Here is a 12,879-nt window from a genome sequence, read left to right on the forward strand (position 1 = left end):
TTGTTAATAGCAACTTTTATTGTTCACTGGTGCAAAAAAAAAAAATCATGATAACTGTGATGCATTTCCCATCAAATTTACAATGAAGGTTAAACATAAATCATATAGATCACAAATTTTCTATTTTGTACTACTTAGAATCAAATTATTTTGATAAATATGTCCAGAGGACAACATAGGTTCTGAATGAATGACTGAGTCCATTAAAATATGCAAAATATAGCTTCTGATTTTGACCATGGTGCTTTAAAATTTTCAAACATGCATTAATATATTCTAATTTTAGGGAAAATAGTTCACATGGCCTTATCTTGCATTTAGGGAAAAGCCGAAGCTGAATTTCACGTACAATTTTCCTTTCCTCTAAATTAATCTCAGATTGGACTACAGAACAGAGACAGACACCTCTGGGTTAGTACTCCCCAGCAATGAAGAAAATATACACAGTCAGCAATGAAACAGAACAAAACGCAAGGAAAGGGAGCTTCATCAGGAGCTGCGCTATGTGTTGTTGCTGTTTAATGGATCACACAGATTTTAAATAGCAGATCGGTCATGCTATGTGGGGCGGTCAGACAAACCTGAACACTTACAAAGCCAGTCACTTTATTAAGGTCCTGAAGGTGAGTGTCCGGAGGTGCTGGGTAAAACACATCACAGGTTAGAAACGGGAGACCTACCTCAGCATTTCTGGAAGGCACAATCTATGGAAGGGAAACCTAGTGTAATCAAATCCTTACTGGATGTACATGGGAAGGAGTACGATGAGCTGTTTCGTTTTAAAGGATGAGCCCTTCATAAATTGGCCCCTCAGATTCTGGTGATTCCCGCCTCAAGCGCAAATGCTCCAGCGTGTTATGAAAATGTTTGTTAATCTGCTCTGTTTCTTCACTGGACTCAAGATTTGGGAGGTCTTCTCGAATCTTTTGGATAAGCTGGTTCAAAACCTGAATTGTTACCTAGAAAAGAATACATACAACTATGATCAAGCATGTACAAACAAAAAGGACGATTTAATACAACTGTTTTGAGAAGGTATATTACTCTCATCAATTACCTTAGTAATTATGAAAACATGAACCTCGTTTGGACACAACTATTGGCTATTCCTCAATCAATAAATATCTTAAAATACAGAGTAACAAGATCCAGTAAAAGAATAAAAGCAAAATTTCACTTAATCAACAAATTTTGACCAATACATACTGCTAAAAGAATAATGCATTTAGGAAGTATCTGAAACCAGTACAAGATGACAGATCAGCCTATTTGCCATTTGTAAATTTTTCTGCATTTTTTGAAATGGGCAAGGATTATTTCTATAATTGGAAACAAGAGATGAAAATTTTCTTCACATATTAGTTCTTCCACTAGAGTGATGTAGAAGAAAAGGATGAAAGAAACCAGTAGGTGGACTCTGCCACCTCTGACCCTCATAACCGAACAGAATATACTTTTGTATGTGTCAAGTCTCCTAAGAGCAGCAAGGGAAAACCTTAGTCCTAACAACACTTAAAAGTTCACTTACCGCATCATTTTCTTTTTCATAAAAATAGATATATCTGTTTAGAATTTCTATAAAAAGCTGCACTTGAAGAGAGGGGTCCATGCACTGATTCGCTATTTTTAGAGCTTTTTTTAGGCACTCCATTACCCTCTTGCCTCCATGAAGCTGAAAATGAAAGGGCAGGAAGTTATCAAAAACATTAATGAAACAAACGTCCTATTTTCACAACACTACAGTGCTCTTTCTTGTTTTAACCAAATTTAAATCCTCTTCATTATTCAAGTATATTGCTTTATTTTAAAATTAAAAACAGGGGTCAGAGTTGTGGTACAGCAAGTTAAGCTGCCACCTGTTACTCTGTCTTCCCATATGAGCACCAGTTCAAATTCCAGGGCTCCACTTCCAATCCAGCTCCCTGCTAATGCGCCTCAGAAAGAGCACCAGATGACCCAAGTGCTTGGGCCCCTGCTACCCACCTGGGAGACCCACATGGAATTCCACACTCCTTGTTTCAGCCTAGCCCACCCCAGCTGTAGAGGCCATCTGGGGAGTAAACCAGCAGATGGAAGATCAAACTCCCTCTGACTCTGCCTTTCAAATAAATAAAAATCTTTAGAAATATTAATGAATTAAAACAGGTTGTGGTATAAAATATATTTTCAATGCCCTCAAAACAGAGGCTTTACCACAGGATGAGATTGTCTATATGTTACTGTCCACTTCCTTCCTTTTTTCTTTTTTTTAAAGTATTTATTTATTTTATTTGAAAAGCAAAGTTACACACAGAGAGAGAGTGTGAGCTTACATCCACTGGTTCACTCCCTAGATGGCTGTAACAACCAGGGTTGGACCAGCCCAAAGCCAAGAATTAGTAGCTTCATCCAGGTCTCCCACGTGGGTGGTGTGAGCCCAAGCACTCAGGCCATCTTCTGCTGCTTTCCCAGGTGTGTTAGCAGGGACTCAAGCCGGCTTCTGTAAGGGATGTCAATGGTACAGGCAGTGGCTTAATCTGCTATGCCACAACACTGGCTCCTCCACTTCCTTTCACATAACAATGTAGTTTTCTGTATGAAATTTCCAAGTACTCCAAATGTTTCACCTCCAGAGCACAAGCCCATAGCAACCGATCCTACCTCCCAAAACATGGTCAGGGATGACCTACCTCCTCCCCATTTTTGTCTGTGTTTCTACCAGACCAGAAGAGATGTGCACAGGTGCTCACAGCTCGGCCCTGATCAGGTTTCTTCAGAAGTTTGGATGCAGAAAGTGCACACTGAGTCCTCAAGGGCTCATGATTCTCTTCACTGAAGCACTTCATCCTCTCAAAAGTACCAATGATCAAGGTGATGGCAGCCAGCTGAGCTTTGGAATCACTGATTTCATCTTCATACAGAGAAAATGCCTGGTGGACACAAAACAGCAAGAACTTTTAGGGACCAATCATCCACTCCAGCATTTTCCTAAGTTCTTCCCACGAAAACCCCATCCAATGGCACTTTAAAAAAAAAAAAGATTTATTTATTTATTTGAAAGGCAGAGTTACAGACAGAGAGAAGGAGAGAAGGAGAGACAGATCTTCGATCCACTGGTTCACTTCCCAAATGGTTGCAATAGCCAGGACTGAACCAAGCTGAAGCAGGAGCCAGGAGCTTCCTCTGGGTCTCCCAGGTGGATGCAGGGGCCCAAGCACTTGGATCATTCTCCACTGCCCTCCTAAGCACACTAGGAGGAAACTGGATCAGAAGTGGAGCAGCCAGGATGGGAATCAGCACCTATATGGGATGCCAGCACTGCAGGCTGGGGCTTTAACTCGCTGAGCCACAGTGCCAGCCCCATGCAGGCATGTTCTAAAGGCTCCTTCATATCAGAACATGCTGTACCCTCTCGTGGAGATGACAGGACACAGCTGTGATGGGAAAGAGGTTGATAAATTGCAATAAAGAACAGTGCTCCACCTTTGTTTAACAAAGAGTTTCCAAAATGAATTGAGATAACGGAACTTTATCTCCATGAAGCAATTTTACTATGACTCCCATGGAAATCTTAGAACTCATCATACCCAGGAAATGATCAATTTTGCTGCTCCATACTAATCAATATGAATATATTAGGAGGTTCCAAGATAGTGGGAAAGCAGAAAGTAGTTAATTCAGTGAAGAGTAATTCCATGTGCATTACCGCCATAACTGCAAACAAGTGACTGAAGTCAGCAAAACTGATTACCAGACAACCAGAAAGGAGAACAGATCATCACCTGGGACATAAATTCATACGCTACTGTCTCATGATTTTCAAAACCAATTTCTCCAGCAGCGAGTGCTCCTTGAAGAAAAAGTCTCAAGGGTAATTCTGCCAGCTCTGCTTTTATCAAAGCACTGATAGTCTGGTGAGCAAATGAAAAAATCTTCTGGCATTTCTTTTCCCATTTGTCATCCTGAAATGAGAAAATATTTTAGATTACCTTAAGTTCACAATATCCATTTCATTTAAAGTTTTCATAGAAAAAAACAGTCAAAGTAGTAAATCCAGCCCACAGTCCTGTCATTTTCCTTCCTTCTCACCTACAAACCACACAAATCAAGCAGGATGTCTTCTCAAAACATCCATTTGAGGTTATCACCTTTGTAATGTTTATATATTTGTTTTCTCTTATAAGAAAAGCAATGCATTCCCAAATTGGAGAAAGCAGGCAAATACACAACAGAACTTTCAAAGTTAAAATCATCTCTCATCTACTACCTAGTGGTAATCACTATTAACATTCTAATGGTGGGGCTAGTGCCAGTTATAAATTCTTAAAAGTTGATTATTAGATCTTAAAAAGATCTTTAAGGGGGCAGTGCTGTGGTGTAGCAGGTTAAGCCGCCACTTGCAGTGCTGGCATACCATACGGGCACCAGTTTGAGTCCTAGATGCTCCAATTCCAATCCAGCTCCCTACTTATGTGCCTGGGAAAGCAGTGGAAGATGACCCATGTGCTTGGGTCCCTGCCACCCATGTGGAACACCCAGAAAAAACTCCTGGCTCTTGGCTTTGGCCTGGCCCAGTCTCAGCTGTTGCGGCCCTATGGGGAGTGAACCAGTGGATGGAAGATTTCTCTCTCCCTCTCTCTCTTGCTCTAACTTTGCTTTCAAATAAATAAAATCTTCAAAAAACGAAAACAAAACAAAAAAGATCTTTAATTACATATTGCCATTTTTTAGAAAACTAGTAATCCACATTCTACCATTGTTGAATGAGGGTGAATTCTCATTATACCATTTCCATTGTTTCCATATTGTGGTCATTGTGAATAATGCTGCAGATACAGAATATAGATATCTCTTTGAGCTCTAATTTCATTTAAATCCAGAAGAAGGATTGCTGTAACATATGGTGATACTATTTTTAATTTTTAGAGGAATCCTCATGCTCTTTTCCACATAGGTTACATCAATTTACAATCTCAACAACAGTGTTCACGGGGTCTCCTTTTCTCCACATCCTTGTCATTTCTTATGTTTTTCACAGTAGTCATCCTAACACGTATGAGGTTATTTTTCCCTGTAGTTTTTTTTTTTTTTTTTAATATTTAATTTATTTGACAAGTAGAGTTAGACAGTCAGAGGGATAGGCAGAAAAAGGTCTTCTATCCACTGGTTCACTCCCCAAATGGCTGCATTAGCTGAAGCTGAACCGATCCAAAGCCAGGAGCCAGAAGTTTCCACCAGATCTCCCATGCGGGTGCTTCCCGGGCCATAGCAGAGAGCTGGATAGGAAGAGGAGCAGCCAAGACCAGAACCGGTGCCCATATGGGATGCCAGCGCCGCAGGCGGAGGATTAACCTACTATGCCACGATGCCAGCCCTTTTCCTTGTAGTTTTGATCTGCATTTCTCTGATGATTAGTGAAGTTGGACACCTATTCATACATCTGTTGGCCCTTTCTATGTCTTCTTTTGAAAAATGTCTACTTAGATCCTTTGCCCACTTTTCAGTTAGGTTACTTGTTTTCTTATTATTCGAGTCCCTCAGATATTTTGGATATCAACCCCTTTTCGGATATATGGTTTGGGAATATTTTCTCCCATTCTGTAGTTGTTTCTTTATTCTGTTGATTCTTTTGCTGTGCAGAGGATTTTTTTTTTTTAATCATTTATTTTTGAAAGTCAGAGTTACAGAGAAAGAGGGAGAGACAAAGAAACAGATCTTCAATCTGCTAGTTGATTCCCCAGATAGCTGCAAAGGCCAGGACTGGGCCAGTCAAAAGCCAGGGGCCACGAACTTCATTTGGGTCTCCTATATTCATCTGTTTCTTTTCCCAAGCCATAAGCAGGGAGCTGGATCAGAAGTGGAGCAGCTGGGACACGAATCTGAGCCCATCTGTATGGGATGGTAGTCTCACAGGTGGCGGCTTTACCAGCTATGCTACAATGCCAGCCCCTATGCTTTTTAATTTAATGTGGTTCCACTTACTTATTTTTTATTTTATTGCCTCTGCTTTTAATATAACATCAAAAAAAATCATGGCCAAGACAAGTGTCAGAGTTTTCTCCTCTGTCTTCTTCTAAGAGTTTTATGGCTTCAAGCCTTACATTTAAGTCTTTGATTCATTTCAAGTTAATTTTTACATAATGTAAGAAAAGAGTCCAACTCTACATTCCTTTGCATGTGGATATCTGGCGAGGACTACCCTTTCCCCATTGTGTATTCTTGTTGCGCTAATCAAAGATTAGTGGTCTACTATTATATGATTTTCTTTCTTTTTTTAAAGATTTATTTGCTTATTTGAAAGGCAGAGTTACAGATAGAGAAGCAGAGGCAGAGAGAGATCTCCCATTCACCCGTTCACTCCCCCAAATGGTTGCAATGGCCAGGACATAGCCAGGCCAAAGCCAGAAGCCAGGAACTCCATCTGGGTCTCCCACGTGGGTGCAGGGGCCCAAGTACTTGGGCCATCTTCTGCTGGTTTCCCAGGTGTATTAGCAGGGAGCTGGATAGGAAGTGAAGCAGCCAGGATTCCAACTGGTATCCATATGGGATACCAGTACTGCAGGTGGTAGCTTTACCTGCTACACCACAATACCAGCCCCAGGATTTTATTTCTAAACTCTGTACTGTTCCATTGGTCTATGTGTCCGTTTTTATGCCAGTACCATACTGTTTAATTATTATACTTTGTAACATAAACTAATTGCTATTTTTTAAAAAATATTTTTGTGTGTATTGCTTTTAATGTTTATTTTGCATGTGGATATCATGAAAAGCAGAAAGGGAGAGAAAGACAGAGAGATATTTTCCATTCACTGGTTCACTTCCCAAATGGCTGCAACAGCCAGGGCTGGGCCAGGCTGAAGTCTGGAACCTAAAACTCCACCCACGTCTCCCATGTGGGTGGCAGGAGTTCAAGTTCACTATCTCCCAAGTTGCATTAGCATAAACTAGATTGGAAGCAGAGTAGCTGGGACTTGAACTGGCACTCCAGTGTGGCATATGAGCATCCCAAGAGGCAGCCTAACCTGCTGTGCCATGATGCCTATCTCTAGTTGCTATTTTCAACTGTTAGATCCACAAATACCTATTTATAAAATGACGCTGGCCTAATAAAAATTGGCCCAAAGTTTTTATAACATGCTGGTAGATCTACTGAATAATTACTCTTCCCCTTCCTATTAAGTTTACTGGGGTTTATTCTTTAACACAAACTTGTCAGTCCTAATTTCAGGTAAGAGATTAAGGTTATTTTCTTCAAAACTACACTGCTGAAGACTTAAGCCTTGATTCTGTTTGAGGAAGAAATAAATTCACAGAGCCTATGACATCATTCAATTAAATGTTTTAGAAAAAAAGTGATCACACAATGCTGAGCCCTTTCATTAAGCAAATACTAATTTCATTTAGCAAATTAGCATAAATTTAAATGGGATGCTGGCGCCACAGGCGGAGGATTAACCAAGTGAGCCACGGCGCCAGCCCCTTAATCTTTTATTTCTAAGTGTGATCCCTCAAATGGTATGTGATCTATAAGCATCAGGAAGACTTAACATTGGGTAAGTAATAAATGAAGAGTTAACTAAAGAGTTAACTGAAAATGGAATTTTATTACATTGTTTTCTATTGTTATATGTTTGAATGCAAAACTAACACACATACACACAGTGAGGAACAAGGGAAAAAAGTAGTGACATACTAAAAAGTAAACTCACCACTTTAGAATTCTCTTTGTATCGAAAAGCCAGCTGGTAAGCTGCAAATACCAAAGGTGGCAGTGTGAAGCGAATCCGCTGATTTCCACCAGCTCCAAAATGTTTTCGTGCTGTGTTTAAAATCTGACAAAAACAAAATAAATAAATAAATACATCTTTTATTATACATGATTGATCATTAATTAAAAAGGGCTCTAATCATCATCATTGCCCCCATTGTATAAATAAAAACACAGACTAACCCAGGCTTACCACTAGACATTTAGATATTTCCTGTCTCCTGAGTTACCAAAATCACCCTATCAGTAGATACTAAACCCATTTCACAAATGAGAAGACTGAGGTTCAGAGGCTGTGTAAACTGTTCAAGGTAGCTAGTCAAGAGCAGAGATCTACTTAAACAGATTTTCATATACCAATGTACAAAATACAGTAAGAGGACTACATTTAAAAGTAGATTCTAATATTTACTACCTGTGGTACTCTGGGCAAATGACCTCTTGGCTACAAGTTCCATTAGAGAAATAAGGTAGGATACTTTTCCTAGGGTTGTTGGGAAATCAAATGACATAAGTGTTACTAATACCTACACATACTCAGGAAACATTGGCTACTATTATATTGTTATGATATAAAAATACCTATTTGGGGGCCAGCATTGTGGTAGCAGGTTAAGCCTCTGCCTGCAAAGCCAAGTGCTTGGGGCCCCTGCACCCATGTGGGAGACCTGGAAGAAGACATCCTAGTTTTGACCTGGCCCAGCCTCAGCTGTTGTAGCCATCTGGGGAATGTACCAGTGGATGGAAGATTTCTTTGTGCAACTCTACCTTTCAAAGAATTGAAAATTAATATTTAAAAAAAAAAAGTGGAGCCAGGACTAGAACCCAGGCACTCTGAGATATTGGTGTTCCATCTTAAAAAAAAAAAAAGCTATATACAGCCGGTGCTGCGGCTCACTAGGCTAATCTTCCGCCTGTGGCGCCGGCACCCCGGGTTCTAGTCCCGGTTGGGGCACCGGATTCTGTCCTGGTTGCTCCTCTTCCAGCCCAGCTCTCTGCTGTGGCCTGGGAAGGCAGCAGAGGATGGTCCAAGTGCTTGGGCCCTGCACCTGCATTGGAGACCAGGAGGAAGCACCTGGCTCCTGGCTTTGAATCGGCTCACTGCGCTGGCCAAAGTGGCCATTTGAGGGGTGAACCAACAGAAAAAAAAGGAAGATCTTTCTCTCTGTCTCTCTCTCTCTCACTGTCTAACTCTGCCTGTCAAGAAAAAATAAAAAAAAAAAATTTAAAAATTTTAAAAAGCTATATACACATTGCTGGTATATTATACCTAATTCAGAAAAATATCAGGACTACTTAAATCAACAGAAATGTCAATCCACTTTAAAAGAGCCACTATGAAATAAATATTCAATTGTTTCAGAAAAAAAAAAACTGTAAGAAAACCAAAGAATTCAAGAAATACTATCTGGTAAGCTACATGTGGTTGCAAAGCAAATGAACATACACATACACACACACACACACAATCTCACAGAATGGAATCAAAATACTAGAACAGTCATTGTGAGTGATCATACACAGGACACAATACCGACATACAATGTTTGTCACTAGGCCAAGTCAAAGACTACTATCTCACCACCAGCCAAAATCAGCCTCTTACTTCAGACTGATCCTGAAGGAATACAAAAGTGTCAAGGATCACAAAGATCGTCAACAAAGGGAGACATTCAGGACTCATCCTCAAAGTGATTTCCATTACATTAGCAAACAGCCTATGTAACCAACAATGGTGAAACTACTTGGTCCAAACAATAATTAAGGAATCAACTGTACTTTCCCATCATTAAAACTATCTAGTATCAGTTGCCAATATGTTCCATTCATTTCACAAAGATATACTGAGGACCAACATTGAAGACATACTTCATCTGATTGTTCTTAACCAGGAAAAAAGGGTTAAAAGGGAAACTGAATCTTAAAGTCTTTTACACATTTTCAATGTAACAAGAAAATATAATTTATATTTGTAAACCATAAAAATTAAACTGAATATAAAGATGTTTCTTATACTTTAAAGTTTATTTTGATAAGCAACTGAACACTTCTAAAGTAAATACACAGTTGAAAAAGCAAATGAACACAGCATAGTTATGGGACACCCAAGTAAAGGAAGACAGGTTTTGCTGCGGTTCTCAAGAAGTTTTCAAAAGAACCTAGAAACTTGTACCTCACAGGCTCTAGTGTTTATATGCAAATTAAAATCCCATGGATGCTATGTATCTCCCATTTGGTTGCAGTTCTTTCAAAACCTTTTGGGGCCGGCACCATGGCACAGTAGGTTAATCCTCCACCTGCAGCGCCAGTATCCCATATGGGTGCCAGTTCTAGTCCCGGCTGTTCCTCTTCCAATCCAGCTCTCTGCTATGACCTGGGAAAGCAGTAGAGGATGTCCCAGGTCCTCGGGCCCCTGCACCTGAATGGGAACCAGGAAGAAGCACCTGGTTCCTGGCTTCGGATCAGCACAGCTCCAGCAGTTGAGGCCATTTGGGGAGTGAACCAAAGGAAGAACTTTCTCTCTGTCTCTCCCTTTCACTGTCTGTAACTCTACCTCTCAAATAAAGAAATAAAAAGTTTTTAAAGAAAAAAACTTTCTAAGACCATAAGCTTCATTAAACCATTTTAAGCCTTCTAAACTATGTGACTTCAGAAGGAGGTTATAAAGGGTTACAGTAGGTATTAAGTCATACCAAGTACTGCTGATCAGGGTCCTCGGATCGCAGTAAATGAATGAATCGGCCCACAAGGCTCTGCTCATCAGCAAAGTCTTCTGGATCAGGGTCTTCTACAGGTTGATCTGGCTGATCTTGAATCAACGTGGATACTAAATTCATTATGGAATCCACCTGTAACACGAGAGGCATAAGAACCCTCCTGAGGTCATACTGTCAACATATGAAGCCATCATCAAAAATATTTCCAAACTAATAATAAAACAATTCCTTCTTTTGTAAAAAAGTTGATATATGCATGTCAATACACACATATGAGTACTTCAAAAGTCTGTGGGAAAACAGTTAAAAGTTTATTTTTAAATAAATAAACAAAGTAAAATCTTTTTTTAAAAGTTTATTTTGATGCAAAAAATTTTTGAAAACCATGCACAGGGCCAGCACTGTGGCATAGTAGGTTAAGTATCCACCTACAGCACTGGCATTCCATATGGGCGCCAGTTGGAGTCCAGCTGCTCTACCTCCGATCAAGCTCCCTGCTGATAGCCTAGGAAAGCAGTAGAAGATGGCCCAAGTGCTTGGGCCCCTGCACCCACGTGGGAGACCCAGAAGAAGCTTCTGGCTCCCAGCTCCCGGCTCCTGGTTCCTGGCTTCAGATTGGCCCAGCTCCTGCCATTGTGGCCATCTGGGGAATGAACCAGCAGATGGAAGACACCTCTCTCTGTCTCTCTGTTAGTTACTCTGCCTCTCAAGTAAATAAATAAATCTTTAAAAAAAAAAAAAAAAGAAATACATGCACAATTTTTTCATAATATAAATTTCCAAAAAATTCTGAAGAATCATCATATATGGACAAAAAGTCTGAAAACAGATGCACCCAATGTTAATTATCAGTGATTATTCCCATTCCCTAATTTTCTAATTCATATAATGAATAAACCACTTGGAATTTTTTTTTTAATATTAAGTTATCCCCCCCTCCCATCTCATGTGTCTATGTCTCAAGGTCTCTAAAATGATAACTACATTATCTGTTTCCCTAAAATAGCATGCTATTATTCACTTACCTGGTCTTGAGATACAATTTCTGTATTATAATCCAGAACATTACTAAGCACATAACAACTCATGCTCTTTCTGGATTCATAGTCAAAGTACTCAAAAAGAGGGTGAAAATGTTTCAATTTCAATACAGTTAAAATATTATTATAAGTATCAACAGGTATCTTCAGAAGTCTGGTGAGCTCCTTTGAAACTGCACTACTGGTAGCAATACTACAAAAAGAAAAACAGAAGCACTTTAGTGAAAAAAATTGACTTTCTATATATACAAATATATACAAATAGCACTTGTTTTATAAAAATTGAAAAATGTTCATCTACACCTTAAAGGTGAGTCAAGTAAATCACACTACCCCTAAATACTCCAATGATCTCTTTCTAAAAGGATAAAGATGTCTATCTAAGCACAAATATTTTCTCATCTATTATTGTTCTGTTGATATAAAATAAGATACAATAGTCTCCAACTCAAGAACAAATTGTACTGGAGTTAAGATGACTGTCTAATGGGGGTTGGAAATATCTGACACCCCCAAGGCAACTACAGGTGGGCCTTAAAATTCAATAAATCTACAGCAGGCTAATTTTTAAGCTGATAATTTTGTATGGTCCATGAATTATGTTATAAATATCTAAATGGCCCTTGGCAGAACAAAGATTCCACAGCCCTGGTTTAGAATTTTATATATATTTTTTAAATTATTTATTTGAAAGGCAGGTAACAGGGAGAGAAGACAGGGTAAACAGAGAGGGATCTTCCATCCACTGGTTCATTCTCCCAAATGCCTGCAGTAGCCAGGGCTAGGCCATGCCAAAGCCAGAAGCCTGGAACTTCATCCAGGTCTCCCAAATGGGGATCAGGAACCCAAATACTGAGGCTTTTACTGCGGCCACCCAGGATGCATATCGGCATGGTGGGAGCTCTATCAGAAGCAAAGCCAGGACTCAAACCCAGGCATCCGATATAGAACGCAAGCATCCCAAGCACCATTTTATTTTAACCACTGCATTAAATGCCTACCTCAATTTTACATCTCTAAGGAAAATATTTTAAGGAGTAGCTTGGTTTCTAGGGCAGTCAACAAGTATTATATATTCACAATAAAAAATAGGTAGGAAAAAGAGCCATACAAAACCAGTAATTCAATAGAATAAATATATAAACTATCTCTTCTGCATCAAATGTTGATGACTAGGGCTGTAGCATACATAGTAGGTTAAGCCTCTGCCTGCAGCACCGTAATCCTGTATGTGCAACAGTTTGAGTCCTGGCTGCTCCAGTTCTGATCCAACTTCCTGCTAATGCACCTGGGAAAGCAGTAGAAGGTGGCTCAAAGTGCTTGGCCCCTGCGCCCATGTGTGAGACCCAGAAGAAGCTCCTGGCTCCTCACT

The 12,879-nt window shown here is 39.7% G+C and overlaps 1 protein-coding gene across 1 annotated transcript in view; it reads right to left on the bottom strand.

Moving 5' to 3' along the window:
• VPS35 (VPS35 retromer complex component) overlaps positions 1 to 12,879 on the bottom strand; it is a 38,436-nt gene continuing 25,557 nt past the window's right edge. Inside the window, exons 11-17 of the mRNA XM_062175790.1 lie at positions 11,493 to 11,700; positions 10,444 to 10,599; positions 7,692 to 7,814; positions 3,762 to 3,941; positions 2,670 to 2,909; positions 1,529 to 1,672; positions 1 to 959 (exon numbers count right to left, since the gene is read on the bottom strand). Coding sequence (XP_062031774.1) covers positions 780 to 959; positions 1,529 to 1,672; positions 2,670 to 2,909; positions 3,762 to 3,941; positions 7,692 to 7,814; positions 10,444 to 10,599; positions 11,493 to 11,700 — 1,231 coding nt within the window. The 3' untranslated portion in view covers positions 1 to 779. The remainder of the gene's footprint in view (positions 960 to 1,528; positions 1,673 to 2,669; positions 2,910 to 3,761; positions 3,942 to 7,691; positions 7,815 to 10,443; positions 10,600 to 11,492; positions 11,701 to 12,879) is intronic.

The sequence above is a fragment of the Lepus europaeus genome, chromosome 19 (assembly GCF_033115175.1).
Source record: "Lepus europaeus isolate LE1 chromosome 19, mLepTim1.pri, whole genome shotgun sequence".
In the NCBI taxonomy this organism is placed as follows: domain Eukaryota; kingdom Metazoa; phylum Chordata; class Mammalia; order Lagomorpha; family Leporidae; genus Lepus; species Lepus europaeus.